This window comes from Aquarana catesbeiana, linkage group LG01 (genome assembly GCF_042186555.1).
Source record: "Aquarana catesbeiana isolate 2022-GZ linkage group LG01, ASM4218655v1, whole genome shotgun sequence".
Taxonomy (NCBI): Eukaryota; Metazoa; Chordata; class Amphibia; order Anura; family Ranidae; genus Aquarana; species Aquarana catesbeiana.
The window spans coordinates 990,345,967-990,365,105 of NC_133324.1; the positions used below are offsets into that span (position 1 = coordinate 990,345,967).

The 19,139-nt window shown below is 52.1% G+C and overlaps 1 protein-coding gene across 4 annotated transcripts in view; it reads left to right on the forward strand.

The window, feature by feature from the left end:
- GBA2 (glucosylceramidase beta 2) overlaps window positions 1–19,139 on the forward strand; it is a 146,331-nt gene that overhangs the window by 118,378 nt on the left and 8,814 nt on the right. For all 4 annotated transcript variants that reach the window (XR_012240776.1, XM_073612142.1, XM_073612143.1 and 1 more), the window contains 10 exons: window positions 1,785–2,024; window positions 5,692–5,794; window positions 6,845–6,998; window positions 8,288–8,413; window positions 10,681–10,868; window positions 12,710–12,814; window positions 13,097–13,204; window positions 16,596–16,747; window positions 16,824–16,930; window positions 17,316–17,458. Coding sequence is in view for 3 of the 4 variants with exons in the window: in XM_073612142.1 (XP_073468243.1) it covers window positions 1,785–2,024; window positions 5,692–5,794; window positions 6,845–6,998; window positions 8,288–8,413; window positions 10,681–10,868; window positions 12,710–12,814; window positions 13,097–13,204; window positions 16,596–16,747; window positions 16,824–16,930; window positions 17,316–17,458 (1,426 nt within the window). In the remaining variant the exon portion in view is untranslated. The remainder of the gene's footprint in view (window positions 1–1,784; window positions 2,025–5,691; window positions 5,795–6,844; window positions 6,999–8,287; window positions 8,414–10,680; window positions 10,869–12,709; window positions 12,815–13,096; window positions 13,205–16,595; window positions 16,748–16,823; window positions 16,931–17,315; window positions 17,459–19,139) is intronic.

Below are 19,139 nucleotides of genomic sequence, written 5' to 3' on the forward strand. Positions count from 1 at the left end.
TGACCATCACTGTCCACCACTGACCATCACTGTCCACCACTGACCATCACTGTCCACCACTGACCATTACTGTCCACCACTGACCATCACTGACCATCACTGTCCACCACTGACCATCACTGTCCACCACTGACCATCACTGTCCACCACTGACCATCACTATCCACTACTGACTATCACTGTCCACCACTGACCATCACTGTCCACCACTGACCATCGCTGTCCACCACTGACCATCACTGTCCACCACTGACCATCACCATACACCAAAGACCATCCTCATTGTCCTCCAATGTGCCTTTAGCGGTCATACTTCTTCTCCTTCTCTTCTTTCATCTCTTCCTCCCAGACTTCCCTCTTTACCATTACCACTGTCCACCACTGACCATCACTCTCCACTATTGACTATCACTGTCCACCACTGACTATAACTGTCCACCACTGACCATCACTGTCCACCACTGACCATCACTGTCCACCACTGACTATCACTGTCCACCACTGACCATCACTGTCCACCACTGACCATACACCAAAGACCATCCTCATTGTCCTCCAATGTGCCTTTAGCGATCATACTTCTTCTCCTTCTCTTCTTTCATCTCTTCCTCCCAGACTTCCCTCTTCACCATTACCACTGTCCACCACTGACCATCACTGTCCACTACTGACCATCACTGTCCACCACTGACTATAACTGTCCACCACTGACCATCACTGTCCACCACTGACCATCACTGTCCACCACTGACCATCACTGTCCACCACTGACCATCACTGACCATCACTGTCCACCACTGACCATCACTGTCCACCATTGACTATAACTGTCCACCACTGACCATCACTGTCCACCACTGACCATCACTGTCCACCACTGACCATCACCATACACCAAAGACCATCCTCATTGTCCTCCAATGTGCCTTAGCGGTCATAGTCCTTCTTCTCCTTTTCTTCTTTCATCTCTTCCTCCCAGACTTCCCTCTTCATCATTACCACTGTCCACCACTGACCATCACTGTCCACCACTGACCATCACTGTCCACCACTGACCATCAACATACACCAAAGACTATCCTCATTGTCCTCCAATGTGCCTTAGCGGTCATAGTCCTTCTTCTCCTTTTCTTCTTTCATCTCTTCCTCCCAGACTTCCCTCTTCATCATTACCACTGTCCACCACTGACCATCACTGTCCACCACTGACCATCAACATACACCAAAGACTATCCTCATTGTCCTCCAATGTGCCTTAGCGGCCATACTACTCCTTTTCTTCTTTCATCTCTTCCTCCCAGACTTCCCTCTTCATCATTACCACTGACCATCACTGTCCACCACTGACCATCACCATATACCAAAGACCATCCTCATTGTCCTCCAATGTGCCTTAGGGTTCATACTTCTTCTCCTTTTCTTCTTTCATCTCTTCCTCCCAGACTTCCCTCTTCATCATTACCACTGTCCACCACTGACCATCACTGTCCACCACTGACCATCACCATATACCAAAGACCATCCTCATTGTCCTCCAATGTGACTTTAGCGGTCATACTCCTTCTCCTTCTCTTCTTTCATCTCTTCCTCCCAGACTTCCCTCTTCATCATTATGCTCCTTCTTTCTCTTTGTTCTCTTTTTCCAATCTTCAGAAGCAGATACAATACTGTTTATGGGTTTAGAGATGTAAGTGCTTCTGTTCTTAGAAACTGCGGGAGGGTTTTGTTGTAGAGCAAAGTTCTTACTTAACCTTACTAATTATGTAACATCTCCTCTTCCTCAGGACTCCTCGCTGCCGCTGGCCACCTTTGTTTGGGATGTGGAGAATTCTGGCGATGAGGAGGTTGAAGTGACCATCATGTTCACCATGAGGAATGGAAGCGGCACCAAGACAGACAAGGCCGGGGGCCATTGGAATGAGCCATTCCATCTCAGCAGAGAGGGGGAGGCAGTGTCTGGTGTGCTGCTTCATCACTGTACTGCCGTCAATGCATTCACTCTGGGCATAGCCGTACGAGAGAGGGTAAGTGGGAGGGATCACAGGATGAGGGTCATTATCAAGGTCCATAGCAATACAAAAGAGGGTAAGCTGGAGGGATCACAGAATGAGGGTCATTATCAAGGTCCATATTCATACGAAAGAGGGTAAGGGGCAAGGATCACAGGATGAGGGTCATCAAGGTCTATAGCTGTACAAGAGAGGGTAAGCAGGTGGGATCACAGGATGAGGGTCATCATAAAGGTCCATATCTTACAAGAGGGGTTAAGTGAGGGGAGTAATCGCATGACAAGGGTCATTATCAGGGTCCAAAGCCATACCAAAGAGGGTAAATGGGAGGGATCACAGTATGGGGGTCCTCATCAAGGTCCAAAGCCATACGAAAGAGTGTAAATGGGAGGGATCACAGGATGAGGGTCATTATCGAGGTCCATAGCCATACCAAAGAGGGTAAGTGGAAGAGATCACATGATGAGGATCATGATCAAGGGTCATATCTTACAAGAGGGGTTAAGTGAGGGGAGGGGGGATCGCATGACAAGGGTTATTAATGACAAGGGTTATGATCTAAGTCCATAGCTATACCAAAGATAGTAAGCAGGAAGGATTACAGGATAAGGATCATTATCAAGATCCATATCTTACAAGAGGCGTAAGGTGGGGGGAGGAACCGCACGATGAGGATCCTTCTCAAGATCCATAGTCATAAAAAAGAGTAAGGATCACAGGATGGGGGTCATTATCAAGGTCCATATCTTACAAGAGGGGTTAGGTAGGGGGAGGAATTGCATGATGAGGGTCGTTATCAAGGTCTATTGCCGTATGAGAGAGTTATTGGGTGGGGTCACGTGATGAGGGTTCTTATCAAGGTCCATTGCCGTATGACAGGGTAAGTGGGTGGGATCATATGATGAGGGTCGTTATCAAGGTCTATTGCCGTATGACAGAGGGTAAGTGGGTTGCCATTGCCGCACGAAGGAGGGTAAGCTGGGAGTGATCACAGGGTAATGGTTATCAAGGTCCATAGCCATATAAGGGAGGAATGACATGACAAGGGTCCTGGACATTGCCGTACAAGTGAGTTTTCCTCAGGAGCAATCACTTGATGAGAGACAAAGCTTACTGGTGGCATCCCTCAGATCAGGGGCTTGGTGGCCTCACATTTACCAGTAAAATTGGGGCCTCATTGCTGGCGTCACTATGGGTGGTCAGATGAGGCTTATTGGTGGCATCACATTGGTCGGTTGGATGAGGGGATTTTTGCTAGCGTCACAATATCGGTCAGATGGTGGGATTCATTGGTGGCTTCACAATAAGCAGTTGAATCAGAGGGGCTCATTTATTACGTCACATTGGGCGACCGGATCAGGAGGCTTAATGGTTGCATAACATCCGATGGTTGGATGAGGGACTTTATTGGCGGCATCACATTTGGATGTTGGATCAGGGGGCTGATTGATGGAGTCCCATTGGGTGATCAGATCAGAAGAGTCATTGGTGAAGGCACATTGGGCGATCAGATCAGGGGGGCCATTGGTGGAGTCACATTGGGTGATCTGATCGGGGGGGTTATTGATGGAGTCACATTGGGTGATCAGATCAGGGGGGGTTATTGATGGAGTCACATTGGGTGATCAGATCAGGGGGGTCATTGGTGGAGTCACATTGGGTGATCTGATCGGGGGGGTTATTGATGGAGTCACATTGGGTGATCAGATCAGGGGGGGTTATTGATGGAGTCACATTGGGTGATCAGATCAGGGGGGTCATTGGTGGAGTCACATTGGGTGATCTGATCAGGGGGGTCATTGGTGGAGTCACATTGGGTGATCAGATCAGGGGGGTCATTGGTGGAGTCACATTGGGTGATCAGATCAGGGGGGTCATTGGTGGAGTCACATTGGGTGATCAGATCAGGGGGGTCATTGGTGGAGTCACATTGGGTGATCTGATCAGGGGGGTCATTGGTGCAGTCACATTGGGTGATCAGATCAGGGGGGTCATTGGTGAAGTCACATTGGGTGATCAGATCAGGGGGGTCATTGGTGGAGTCACATTGGGTGATCAGATCAGGGGGGTCATTGGTGCAGTCACATTGGGCGATCAGATCAGGGGGGTTATTGATGGAGTCACATTGGGCGATCAGATCAGGGGGGGTTATTGATGGAGTCACATTGGGCGATCAGATCAGGGGGGTCATTGGTGGAGTCACATTGGGTGATCAGATCAGGGGGGTCATTGGTGGAGTCACATTGGGTGAACAGATCAGAGGGGTTATTGATGGAGTCACATTGGGTGATCAGATCAGGGGGGCCATTTGTGGAGTCACATTGGGCGATCAGATCAGGGGGGGTTATCGATGGAGTCACATTGGGCGATCAGATCAGGGGGGTCATTGGTGAAGTCACATTGGGCAAACAGATCAGGGGGGTCATTGGTGAAGTCACTTTGGGTGATCAGATCAGGGGGGTCATTGGTGAAGTCACATTGGGTGATCAGATTAGGGGGGTCATTGGTGGAGTCACATTGGGTGATCAGATCAGGGGGGTCATTGGTGCAGTCACATTGGGTGATCAGATCAGGGGGGTCATTGGTGAAGTCACTGGGTGATCAGATCAGGGGGGTCATTGGTGGAGTCACATTGGGTGATCAGATTAGGGGGGGTCATTGGTGCAGTCACATTGGGTGATCAGATCAGGGGGGTCATTGGTGAAGTCACTGGGTGATCAGATCAGGGGGGTCATTGGTGGAGTCACATTGGGTGATCAGATCAGAGGGGGTTATTGATGGAGTCACATTGGGTGATCAGATCAGGGGGGTCATTGGTGGAGTCACATTGGGTGATCTGATCAGGGGGGTCATTGGTGGAGTCACATTGGGTGATCAGATCAGGGGGGCCATTGGTGGAGTCACATTGGGTGATCAGATTAGGGGGGTCATTGGTGAAGTCACATTGGGTGATCAGATCAGGGGGGTCATTGGTGGAGTCACATTGGGTGATCTGATCAGGGGGGTCATTGGTGGAGTCACATTGGGTGATCAGATCAGGGGGGTCATTGGTGGAGTCACATTGGGTGATCAGATCAGGGGGGTCATTGGTGGAGTCACATTGGGTGATCTGATCAGGGGGGTCATTGGTGCAGTCACATTGGGTGATCAGATCAGGGGGGGTTATTGATGGAGTCACATTGGGTGATCAGATCAGGGGAGTCATTGGTGCAGTCACATTGGGTGATCAGATCAGGGGGGTCATTGGTGCAGTCACATTGGGTGATCAGATCAGGGGGGTCATTGGTGCAGTCACATTGGGTGATCAGATCAGGGGGGGTTATTGATGGAGTCACATTGGGTGATCAGATCAGGGGGGTCATTGGTGGAGTCACATTGGGCGATCAGATCAGGGGGGTCATTGGTGGAGTCACATTGGGTGATCAGATCAGGGGGGGTTATTGATGGAGTCACATTGGGTGATCAGATCAGGGGGGTCATTGGTGGAGTCACATTGGGTGATCAGATCAGGGGGGTCATTGGTGGAGTCACTTTGGGTGATCAGATCGGGGGGGGTTATTGATGGAGTCACATTGGGTGATCAGATTAGGGGGGTCATTGGTGCAGTCACATTGGGTGATCAGATCCGGGGGGGTTATTGATGGAGTCACATTGGGTGATCAGTTGTGTGTTTCTCCCCCAGCCCGGGATACACGTTTCCCACTGTACAGAGTTTGACCCCAACGGGATGGGACAGGACATTTGGAAAGACTTGCTGGAAGACGGACGTTTGAACTCCACCCCTAGTAAGTGTTGGGATTAATGAAGTGTTTCTTATCAGCGTTGCATCCACCAACTAGGGAACAGATCTCTGCACCAATTGCAGTAGCAGATCCAATGAGCCCTCTACTAAAGCTGGACACCTCCTGTGACACACAAGGAAAGGGTCCATCTTTCAGGACACACAAGGAAAGGGTTCATCTTTCGGGACACACAAGGAGAGGGTTCATCTTTCGGGACACACAAGGAAAGGGTACATCTTTCGGGACACACAAGGAAAGTGTTCATCTTTCTGGACACACAAGGAGAGGGTTCATCTTTCAGGACACACAAGGAGAGTGTTCATCTTTCGAGACACACAAGGAAAGTGTTCATCTTTCGAGACACACAAGGAAAGGGTTCATCTTTCAAGACACACAAGGAAAGGGTTCATCTTTCTGGACACACAAGGAAAGGGTTCATCTTTCAGGACACACAAGGAGAGTGTTCATCTTTCGAGACACACAAGGAAAGGGTTCACACAAGTCCTGAAGGTCTTCTTCCTGTTTTCTCTTCCCAGTTGTGTAATAGGGGTCACTACAAGGGATTGACACCTACCATCCGAATAGTAGCGATCCTTCTGATGCATCCTGGGAACCATAAGTCCCAGACACACATAGAAATCTCCATTTTGCTCTGAGATAGTTTCCAGAAACGTTCTACACAAAATGTTCCACTATTCATCATACTAGGGGCACACATCCGGGGACATTTCTGAGCTCTGAAGCCATTCGCCTTAGATTAGAGCTCCTGGGACACATAGATGGTGTACAAGGATTCCTAGTGCTGCCTCCCATTGCAGAGTAAATTGTGAGTAGACAAATTCTGGGGTTCCTGTAATAGAGGAGACCCTGACTGAATCTAACATGAACCCTGGAACACCTGAACCCTTCCTATTAGAATGTAAGCTCTCAGGAGCAGGACCCTCCTAATCCTCTTGTATTGAATTGTACTGTCTCCCTTTATATTATATAATGCTCCATAAACTGTTGTCACTATAAATTCTCTATTGTAATAATGATATAATAATGGCACAGGCCCGAGTTCTCACACGGTGAAGGGGAAGAAAATCGCAGCAGGTGTGGCAGGAGGATGCTCAGTGAGCTCCGGGGAACGCGGGACTTTGGAATTCTGCCTATCCTGGGACATGCCTCGGGTCCGCTTCGGTTCAGGAGAAAGAGAGTACTGCCGGTATGTGTCTGTCCCCTTCCAGCGACCACCACTGACCATCACTGTCCACCACTGACCAGAACCATACACCACTGACCATCACTGTCCACCACTGACCAGAACCATACACCACTGACCATCACTGTCCACCACTGACCAGAACCATACACCACGGACCAGAACCATACACCATGGACCAGAACCATACACCATGGACCAGAACCATACACCACTGACCAGAACCATACACCACGGACCAGGACCATACACCACAGACCAGAACCATACACCACGGACCAGAACAATACACCACGGACCAGAACCATACACCACGGACCAGGACCATACACCACGGACCAGAACCATACATGACGGACCAGAACAATACACCACGGACCAGAACCATACATCATTGACCAGAACCATACACCACGGACCAGGACCATACACCACGGACCAGAACCATACACCACGGACCAGAACCATACACCACGGACCAGAACAATACACCACGGACCAGAACCATACACCACTGACCATAACCATACACCACGGACCAGAACCATACACCACGGACCAGAACCATACACCACGGACCAGAACCATACAGCACGGACCAGAACCATACATCACTGACCAGAACCATACACCACGGACCAGAACCATACACCACGGACCAGAACCATACACCACGGACCAGAACCATACACCACGGACCAGAACCATACACCACTGACCAGAACCATACACCACGGACCAGAACCATACACCACGGACCAGAACCATACACCACTGACCAGAACCATACACTACTGACCAGAACCATACACCACAGACGAGAAACATACACCACTGACCAGAACCATACATCACTGACCAGAACCATACACCACGGACCAGAACCATACACCACTGACCAGAACTATACACCACTGACCAGAACCATACATCATTGACCAGAACCATACATAACCGTCCACCCCTGACCATGACTGTCCACCACTGACCATTGACTGTCCACCACTGACCATCCTTGCCCATCACTGTCCACCACTGACCATCACTGTCCACCACTGTCCACCACTGACCATCACTGTCCACCACTGACCATCCTAAACAATTCCACATTACAAGGAGACAGAGATCGGTTTGGTCCAATTTGGTTGGATAAAAATAAAAATGATTGTTTATAGATTAGATTGCAGATTTTAGTTGGTTTCTGAAACCTCCAACCTGGACATGAGAAGAGTCATGTTACTGCAACGTGGCCTGTCTGTGTTGTCCTCATCCCGCCTCTTCTCTCTCTGCAGACGGTACACTCGGTTTTTCGGCAGTCAGGGGAATGCAGCGTCGGTTCTTTGTCATTACGGTTTGTTCCACTATGAGGAATGGGAACGGAGGATGGAGGCCTGGCAAGACCCAATTCTGACAGATGAGTAAGTACTGAGAGAGATGAGAGAGGAGTATGTACTGAGAGAGATGAGAGAGGAGTATGTACTGAGAGACATGAGGGAGGAGTATGTATTGAATGATATGACTGATATGCAGAGGCATACAGTGTACAGTGGGGGCCACACAAATCTATAGGTCCAGTGGTGGTGTCTCCATCTATAGGTCCAGTGGTGGTGGCTCCATCTATAGGTCCAGTGGTGGTGGCTCCATCTATATGTCCAGTGGAGGCGCTCCATCTACAAGACCAGTGGAGGTGCTCCATCTACAGGACCAGTGGTGGTGTCTCCATCTATAGGACCAGTGGTGGTGGCTCCATCTATAGGACCAGCGGAGGCGCTCCATCTATAGGTCCAGTGGTGGTGGCACCATCTATAGGTCCAGTGGAGGCACTCCATCTATAGGTCCAGTGGAGGCACTCCATCTATAGGTCCAGTGGAGGCACTCCATCTATAGGTCCAGTGGAGGCGCTCCATCTATAGGACCAGTGGAGGTGCTCCATCTATAGGTCCAGTGGTGGTGGCTCCATCTATAGGTCCAGTGGTGGTGGCTCCATCTATAGGTCCAGTGGTGGTGGCTCCATCTATAGGTCCAGTGGAGGCGCTCCATCTATAGGACCAGTGGAGGTGCTCCATCTACAGGACCAGTGGAGGTGCTCCATCTACAGGACCAGTGGTGGTGTCTCCATCTATAGGTCCAGTGGAGGTACCCCATCTATAGGTCCAGTGGTGATGTCTCCATCTATAGGTCCAGTGGAGGCGCTCCATCTATAGGTCCAGTGGTGATGTCTCTATCTATAGGTCCAGTGGAGGCGCTCCATCTATAGGTCCAGTGGTGGTGTCTCCATCTATAGGTCCAGTGGTGGTGGCTCCATCTATAGGTCCAGTGGAGGCACTCCATCTATAGGTCCAGTGGAGGCACTCCATCTATAGGTCCAGTGGAGGCACTCCATCTATAGGTCCAGTGGAGGCACTCCATCTATAGATCCAGTGGTGGTGGCTCCATCTATCGGTCCAGTGGAGGCGCTCCATCTATAGGACCAGTGGAGGCGCTCCATCTATAGGACCAGTGGAGGCGCTCCATCTATAGGTCCAGTGGAGGCGCTCCATCTATAGGTCCAGTGGAGGCACTCCATCTATAGATCCAGTGGTGGTGGCTCCATCTATCGGTCCAGTGGAGGCGCTCCATCTATAGGACCAGTGGAGGCGCTCCATCTATAAGTCCAGTGGAGGCGCTCTATCTATAGGTCCAGTGGAGGCACTCCATCTATAGATCCAGTGGTGGTGGCTCCATCTATCGGTCCAGTGGAGGCGCTCCATCTATAGGACCAGTGGAGGCGCTCCATCTATAGGACCAGTGGAGGCGCTCCATCTATAAGTCCAGTGGAGGCACTCCATCTATAGATCCAGTGGAGGCGGCTCCATCTATAGGACCAGTGGAGGCGCTCCATCTATAGGACCAGTGGAGGCGCTCCATCTATAAGTCCAGTGGAGGCGCTCTATCTATAGGTCCAGTGGAGGCACTCCATCTATAGATCCAGTGGTGGTGGCTCCATCTATCGGTCCAGTGGAGGCGCTCCATCTATAGGACCAGTGGAGGCGCTCCATCTATAGGACCAGTGGAGGCGCTCCATCTATAAGTCCAGTGGAGGCGCTCCATCTATAGGTCCAGTGGAGGCACTCCATCTATAGATCCAGTGGAGGCGGCTCCATCTATAGGACCAGTGGAGGCGCTCCATCTATAGGACCAGTGGAGGCGCTCCATCTATAAGTCCAGTGGAGGCGCTCCATCTATAGGTCCAGTGGAGGCGCTCCATCTATAGAACCAGTGGAGGCGCTCCATCTATAGGACCAGTGGAGGCGCTCCATCTATAAGTCCAGTGGAGGCGCTCCATCTATAGGACCAGTGGAGGCGCTCCATCTATAGGTCCAGTGGTGTCTCCATCTATAGGACCAGTGGTGGCTCCATCTATAGGTCCAATGGTGGTGTCTCCATCTATAGGTCCAGTGGAGGCGTTCCATCTATAAGTCCAGCGCATGCACTCCATCTATAGGTCCAGTGGTAGGTACAGATCTCCAGGGTGACCATTATCTGGGAAGGGGTAGATTTTGTGTCCCATGTGGTGTCACCAGAGTGGAGATTACTACATACGAATAAAGGAAGGTCACATTCAGGTCTTCTTCCTCACAGCCTCCCCCATTCTGGAATATGAATCCTTCCCCCACCTCGTGCCCCCTTCTTCTGCCCCTCATAGGCGGCTCCCATCCTGGTACAAGTCGGCGTTGTTCAATGAACTGTATTTCATGGCGGACGGCGGGACGGTGTGGCTGGAGGTCCCGGCTGACAGCTCCGAGGACGACTATCTGATGAAGATTGGAGAGAAGGAGATCCCCGGCATGAAAAGTCTCCTGGAGGAGTACGGGCGCTTCGCCTACCTGGAGGGTGTGTACCGCTATCTCCTCCCCCTATGTCACCTATAATATCCACCCAACAACCAGTGTATGGACATCACCCCCTGAAGAGGGCAGTATAGGGATCATGTATGGGAGGAGTTACCAGCTCTCATCTATCTATACTTCTGCTTCTGTCCCCACCCACCTCGGGGTGTTCCCACTTCAGGAGTAGACAGGAAGTCACCATTATATACAGGGGGGAGGGGACACGGGACAGGAAGTCACCATTATATACAGGGGGGAGGGGACACGGGACAGGAAGTCACCATTATATACAGGGGGAGGGGACACAGGACAGGAAGTCACCATTATATACAGGGGGAGGGGACACAGGACAGGAAATCACCATTATATACAGGGGGAGGGGGACACAGGACAGGAAATCACCATTATATACAGGGGGGAGGGGACACAGGACAGGAAGTCACCATTATATACAGGGGGGAGGGGACACGGGACAGGAAGTCACCATTATATACAGGGGGAGGGGACACGGGACAGGAAGTCACCATTATATTCAGGGGGAGGGGACACAGGACAGGAAATCACCATTATATACAGGGGGGAGGGGACACAGGACAGGAAGTCACCATTATATACAGGGGGGAGGGGACACGGGACAGGAAGTCACCATTATATACAGGGGGAGGGGACACAGGACAGGAAGTCACCATTATATACAGGGGGAGGGGACACAGGACAGGAAGTCACCATTATATACAGGGGGGAGGGGACACAGGACAGGAAGTCACCATTATATACGGGGGGGGGAGGGGACACAGGACAGGAAGTCACCATTATATACAGGGGGGAGGGGACACGGGACAGGAAGTCACCATTATATACAGGGGGAGGGGACACAGGACAGGAAGTCACCATTATATACAGGGGGGAGGGGACACAGGACAGGAAGTCACCATTATATACAGGGGGAGGGGACACAGGACAGGAAGTCACCATTATATACGGGGGGGAGGGGACACAGGACAGGAAATCACCATTATATACAGGGGGGAGGGGACACAGGACAGGAAGTCACCATTATATACAGGGGGGAGGGGACACGGGACAGGAAGTCACCATTATATACAGGGGGAGGGGACACAGGACAGGAAGTCACCATTATATACGGGGGGGGGGAGGGGACACAGGACAGGAAATCACCATTATATACAGGGGGGAGGGGACACAGGACAGGAAGTCACCATTATATACAGGGGGGAGGGGACACAGGACAGGAAGTCACCATTATATACGGGGGGGGGGAGGGGACACAGGACAGGAAATCACCATTATATACAGGGGGGAGGGGACACAGGACAGGAAGTCACCATTATATACAGGGGGGAGGGGACACGGGACAGGAAGTCACCATTATATACAGGGGGAGGGGACACAGGACAGGAAGTCACCATTATATACGGGGGGGGGGAGGGGACACAGGACAGGAAATCACCATTATATACAGGGGGGAGGGGACACAGGACAGGAAGTCACCATTATATACAGGGGGGAGGGGACACAGGACAGGAAGTCACCATTATATACGGGGGGGGGAGGGGACACAGGACAGGAAATCACCATTATATACAGGGGGGAGGGGACACAGGACAGGAAGTCACCATTATATACAGGGGGGAGGGGACACAGGACAGGAAGTCACCATTATATACGGGGGGGGAGGGGACACAGGACAGGAAATCACCATTATATACAGGGGGGAGGGGACACAGGACAGGAAGTCACCATTATATACAGGGGGGAAGGGACAAAGTAATGGTTCTCTCTGTACAATCACCCCAATGTAATGTCTGGTCCTTTCTCTGGCAGGTCAGGAGTATCGGATGTATAACACATATGATGTACACTTCTACGCCTCGTTTGCTCTCGTCATGCTGTGGCCGCAGTTGGAGCTCAGTCTGCAGTATGATATGGGTGAGTGACTGATCTGCTTTTTTCCCCCCAACAAAGGCGAAGGTCACATATTTACAGGTTGGAGCAGGTAAGATGTGTAATAACACATACAGACACTAGGTGGCCCGCAACTCCTTCCTCTCCTCCATGGCCCGCCCCCATCCTCTTCTGCCTCCTAGTCAATAGGTTCCTGAATTATATCTGTTTTGTATTTTTCTATTTGTAAATTTCCTTCCATCGTAGTTTCCTGAGATCTTTCCGAACTAACAATCCTCTTACATGGAACATTTGTCTTTCCTCCAGCGGCGGCGGTTCTCCAGCAGGATCTGGAGCAGAGACGCTATTTAATGAGTGGGGCTTTGGCTCCTGTGAAGACAAGAAATGTGGTCCCACATGATGTTGGTGACCCAGGTGAGAGAACACCTTGTCTGTCTCTTGTCCTGCATGTCCATCTCTACTTCTTCCTCTCCTGTCCTCCATGTCCATCTCTACTCCTCCCTCCCTGTCCTCCATGTCCATCTCTGCTCCTCTGTCTCCTGTCCTCCATGTCCATCTCTACTTCTTTCCTCTTCTGTTCTCTACTTCTTCCTCTCCTGTCCTCCATGTCCATCTCTACTCCTCCCTCCCCTGTCCTCCATGTCCATCTCTACTCTTCCCTCTCCTGTCCTCCATGTCCATCTCTACTCCTCCCTCCCCTGTCCTCCATGTCCATCTCTGCTCCTCCCTCTCCTGTCCTCCATGTCCATCTCTACTTCTTCCTCTCCTGTCCTCCATGTCCATCTCTGCTCCTCCCTCTCCTGTCCTCCATGTCCATCTCTACCTCTTCCTCTCCTGTCCTCCATGTCCATCTCTGCTCCTCCCTCTCCTATCCTCCATGTCCATCTCTACTCCTGTCCTCCAAGTCCATCTCTACTCCTCCATGTCCATCTCTGCTCCTCCCTCTCCTGTCCTCCATGTCCATCTCTACTTCTTCCTCTCCTGTCCTCCATGTCCATCTCTGCTCCTCCCCCATGTCCATCTCTACTTCTTCCTCTCCTGTCCTCCATGTCCATCTCTGCTCCTCCCTCTCCTGTCTTCCATGTCCATCTCTGCTCCTCCCTCTCCTGTCCTCCATGTCCATCTCTACCTCTTCCTCTCCTGTCCTCCATGTCCATCTCTGCTCCTCCCTCTCCTATCCTCCATGTCCATCTCTGCTCCTCCCTCTCCTATCCTCCATGTCCATCTCTGCTCCTCCGTCTCCTGTCCTCCATGTCCATCTCTGCTCCTCCGTCTCCTGTCCTCCATGTCCATCTCTAGTCCTCCATGTCCATCTCTACTCCTCCCTCCCCTGTCCTCCATGTCCATCTCTGCTCCTCCCTCTCCTGTCCTCCATGTCCATCTCTACTCCTCCCTCCCTGTCCTCCATGTCCATCTCTGCTCCTCTGTCTCCTGTCCTCCATGTCCATCTCTACTTCTTTCCTCTTCTGTTCTCTACTTCTTCCTCTCCTGTCCTCCATGTCCATCTCTACTCCTCCCTCCCCTGTCCTCCATGTCCATCTCTACTCTTCCCTCTCCTGTCCTCCATGTCCATCTCTACTCCTCCCTCCCCTGTCCTCCATGTCCATCTCTGCTCCTCCCTCTCCTGTCCTCCATGTCCATCTCTACTTCTTCCTCTCCTGTCCTCCATGTCCATCTCTGCTCCTCCCTCTCCTGTCCTCCATGTCCATCTCTACCTCTTCCTCTCCTGTCCTCCATGTCCATCTCTGCTCCTCCCTCTCCTATCCTCCATGTCCATCTCTACTCCTGTCCTCCAAGTCCATCTCTACTCCTCCATGTCCATCTCTGCTCCTCCCTCTCCTGTCCTCCATGTCCATCTCTACTCCTCCCTCCCCGATCCTCCATGTCCATCTCTGCTCCTCCCTCTCCTGTCCTCCATGTCCATCTCTACTCCTCCCTCCCTGTCCTCCATGTCCATCTCTGCTCCTCTGTCTCCTGTCCTCCATGTCCATCTCTACTTCTTTCCTCTTCTGTTCTCTACTTCTTCCTCTCCTGTCCTCCATGTCCATCTCTACTCCTCCCTCCCCTGTCCTCCATGTCCATCTCTACTCTTCCCTCTCCTGTCCTCCATGTCCATCTCTACTCCTCCCTCCCCTGTCCTCCATGTCCATCTCTGCTCCTCCCTCTCCTGTCCTCCATGTCCATCTCTACTTCTTCCTCTCCTGTCCTCCATGTCCATCTCTGCTCCTCCCTCTCCTGTCCTCCATGTCCATCTCTACCTCTTCCTCTCCTGTCCTCCATGTCCATCTCTGCTCCTCCCTCTCCTATCCTCCATGTCCATCTCTACTCCTGTCCTCCAAGTCCATCTCTACTCCTCCATGTCCATCTCTGCTCCTCCCTCTCCTGTCCTCCATGTCCATCTCTACTTCTTCCTCTCCTGTCCTCCATGTCCATCTCTGCTCCTCCCCCATGTCCATCTCTACTTCTTCCTCTCCTGTCCTCCATGTCCATCTCTGCTCCTCCCTCTCCTGTCTTCCATGTCCATCTCTGCTCCTCCCTCTCCTGTCCTCCATGTCCATCTCTACCTCTTCCTCTCCTGTCCTCCATGTCCATCTCTGCTCCTCCCTCTCCTATCCTCCATGTCCATCTCTGCTCCTCCCTCTCCTATCCTCCATGTCCATCTCTGCTCCTCCGTCTCCTGTCCTCCATGTCCATCTCTGCTCCTCCGTCTCCTGTCCTCCATGTCCATCTCTAGTCCTCCATGTCCATCTCTACTCCTCCCTCCCCTGTCCTCCATGTCCATCTCTGCTCCTCCCTCTCCTGTCCTCCATGTCCATCTCTACTCCTCCCTCCCTGTCCTCCATGTCCATCTCTGCTCCTCTGTCTCCTGTCCTCCATGTCCATCTCTACTTCTTTCCTCTTCTGTTCTCTACTTCTTCCTCTCCTGTCCTCCATGTCCATCTCTACTCCTCCCTCCCCTGTCCTCCATGTCCATCTCTACTCTTCCCTCTCCTGTCCTCCATGTCCATCTCTACTCCTCCCTCCCCTGTCCTCCATGTCCATCTCTGCTCCTCCCTCTCCTGTCCTCCATGTCCATCTCTACTTCTTCCTCTCCTGTCCTCCATGTCCATCTCTGCTCCTCCCTCTCCTGTCCTCCATGTCCATCTCTACCTCTTCCTCTCCTGTCCTCCATGTCCATCTCTGCTCCTCCCTCTCCTATCCTCCATGTCCATCTCTACTCCTGTCCTCCAAGTCCATCTCTACTCCTCCATGTCCATCTCTGCTCCTCCCTCTCCTGTCCTCCATGTCCATCTCTACTCCTCCCTCCCCGATCCTCCATGTCCATCTCTGCTCCTCCCTCTCCTGTCCTCCATGTCCATCTCTACTCCTCCCTCTCTTGTCCTACATGTCCATCTCTACTCCTCCCTCTCCTGTCCTCCATGTCAATCTTTACTCCTCCCTCTCATGTCCCTTATGTCCATCTCTACTCCTCCCTCTCCTGTCCTCCATGTCCATCTCCTGCTCCTCCCTCTCCTGTCCTCCATGTCCATCTCCTGCTCCTCCCTCTCCTGTCCTCCATGTCCATCTCTGCTCCTCCCTCTCCTGTCCTCCATGTCCATCTCTACTCCTCCCTCTCCTGTCCTCCATGTCCATCTCTGCTCCTCTGTCTCCTGTCCTCCATGTCCATCTCTACTCCTCCCTCTCCTGTCCTCCATGTCCATCTCTGCTCCTCCCTCTCCTGTCCTCCATGTCCATCTCTGCTCCTCCCTCTCCTGTCGTCCATGTCTGTCTCTGCTCCTCCCTAACCTCATTCCTGGTTCCCTAGATGATGAACCGTGGCAGAGACTCAACGCCTACATCATCCATGACACTGCCGACTGGAAGGACCTAAATCTCAAATTTGTGCTGCAAGTGTATCGAGACTATCACCTGACCAAAAGCTCCTCCTACCTGCGAGACATGTGGCCGATCTGCCAGGTAAATATCACATGGTGGGTTGGTGAAATGTCATTGGCTCAGTGCTTGATATGTCTGTGATATTTGTCTCCATAAGGCAGTCATGGAGTCGTCTCTGAGATTCGATCAGGATGGCGATGGTCTGATTGAAAACTCTGGCTTCGCTGACCAGACGTACGATGGTTGGGTGATGACAGGACCCAGGTAAGGGCGGGGACAATCAAGGGAGACTCTGCCACTCCCCCTGGAAATGATCACCTTTCTACAAACCAATCTTTTATATAATTTTCAGATTCTTCTATAGATTCTTTATTTTTCTAAATAGCATTTGTAACCAGATAATTCCATGAGACAGAGTCTGCAGAGAATGGTGGGCTTTCCGTTCCGAGAGCCCAGCACTGCCTGCTCACTTCTTGGCCGCTAATGTATACTGACCATCTCTTCTCTGTCTCTCCCCCCTTTCCCGTCACTCCAATCACCCCCCCTTTCTTCCCTCGCACCCCTTCCCCCCCTCTCTTCTTCCCTTCCCCATCACTCCATCCTCCTCCTGCCCTCTCTTCTTCCCTTTTGCCCCCCCACCCCCTCTCAGCTCGTACTGTGGGGGTCTCTGGTTGGCAGCGGTGTGTATGACGTGTCAGATGGCGGATCTCCTGGGTGACACCTCCGCCTACAATAAGTTCTCCGATATTCTCAGCCGGGGAAAAGAAGCCTTTGAGAAGCTCCTGTGGAACGGTAATAATCATTTATCCCCCCCCCCCTCCACTTTAAATACTGTCTGCTGCAATCCAGAGGCTGTTGGAGAAGGTGGGGAGAGATGGTAGAGGGGCTGCCAGAAATGGAGGATGGCATAGAAAGAGATGGCGGGGTCAGAAGGTGGGCCTGTTGCAGAGGGTGCAGCCTGCAGGAGCTGGTGGGAGGGCAGTAGATGGGGCCTGTAGGAGATGGGGGGTGGGGCATATTGGAGAGGGTAAAGTGTAGGGCCTGCAGAAGATGGTCGAGGACAAGCAATGGGGTCTGCAGGAGATCAAGGACAGGGGGTGTGGCATGCAGGAGATGTAGGATGCAGGGTAGGGCCTGCAAAAGATGAAGGGCAAGGGATGGGGCCTACAGAAGATGGAGAGAGCAGGGGGTTGGGTCCGCAGGAAATGGAGGAGGGCAGTGGGTAGGGGCTGTATTAGATGGTAACAGACAGGGACTGAGGCCTGCCAGATATGAGTGCAAGGGGTGGGTCCTGTAGGAGATGGTGTTTGGTAGAGGGTGAGGCCTGTAGGGGATGGTGTTTGGTAGAGGGGGGGCCTGTAGGACATGGTGTTTGGTAGAGGGTGAGGCCTGTAGGAGATGGTGTTTGGTAGAGATGGGGTCCTGTAGGGGATGGTGTTTGGTAGAGGGTGGGGTCCTGTAGGGGATGGTGTTTGGTAGAGGGTGGGGTCCTGTAGGAGATGGTGTTTGGTAGAGGGTGGGGTCCTATAGGAGATGGTGTTTGGTAGAGGGTGGGGTCCTATAGGAGATGGTGTTTGGTAGAGGGTGGGGTCCTGTAGGGGATGGTGTTTGGTAGAGGGTGGGGCCTGTAGGGGATGGTGTTTGGTAGAGGGTGGGGTCCTGTAGGGGATGGTGTTTGGTAGAGGGTGGGGTCCTGTAGGAGATGGTGTTTGGTAGAGGGTGGGGTCCTATAGGAGATGGTGTTTGGTAGAGGGTGGGTCCTGTAGGAGATGGTGTTTGGTAGAGGGTGGGTCCTGTAGGGGATGGTGTTTGGTAGAGGGTGGGGTCTTGTAGGGGATGGTGTTTGGTAGAGGGTGGGGTCCTATAGGAGATGGTGTTTGGTAGAGGGTGGGGTCCTGTAGGGGATGGTGTTTGGTAGAGGGTGGGTCCTGTAGGGGATGGTGTTTGGTAGAGGGTGGGTCCTGTAGGGGATGGTGTTTGGTAGAGGGTGGGGCCTGTAGGAGATGATGTTTGGTAGAGGGTGGGGCCTGTAGGAGATGGTGTTTGGTAGAGGGTGGGGCCTGTAGGAGATGGTGGAAGGCAGAGGTTGGGACCTGTAGAAGATGGTGTTTGGTAGAGGGTGAACTCTGTAGGAGATGATGTTTGGTAGAGGGTGAGGACTGTAGGAGATGGTGGAAGGCAGAGGGTGAGACCTGTAGGAGATGGTGTTTGGTAGAGCGTGAGGCCTGTAGAAGATGGTGTTTGGTAGAGGGTGGGTCCTGTAGAAGATGGTGTTTGGTAGAGGGCGGGGCCTGTAGGAGATGGTGTTTGGTAGAGGGTGGGCCTGTAGGAGATGGTGGAAGGCAGAGGTTGGGACCTGTAGAAGATGGTGTTTGGTAGAGGGTGAAGCCTGTAGGAGATGATGTTTGGTAGAGGGTGAGGACTGTAGGAGATGGTGGAAGGCAGAGGGTGAGACCTGTAGGAGATGGTGTTT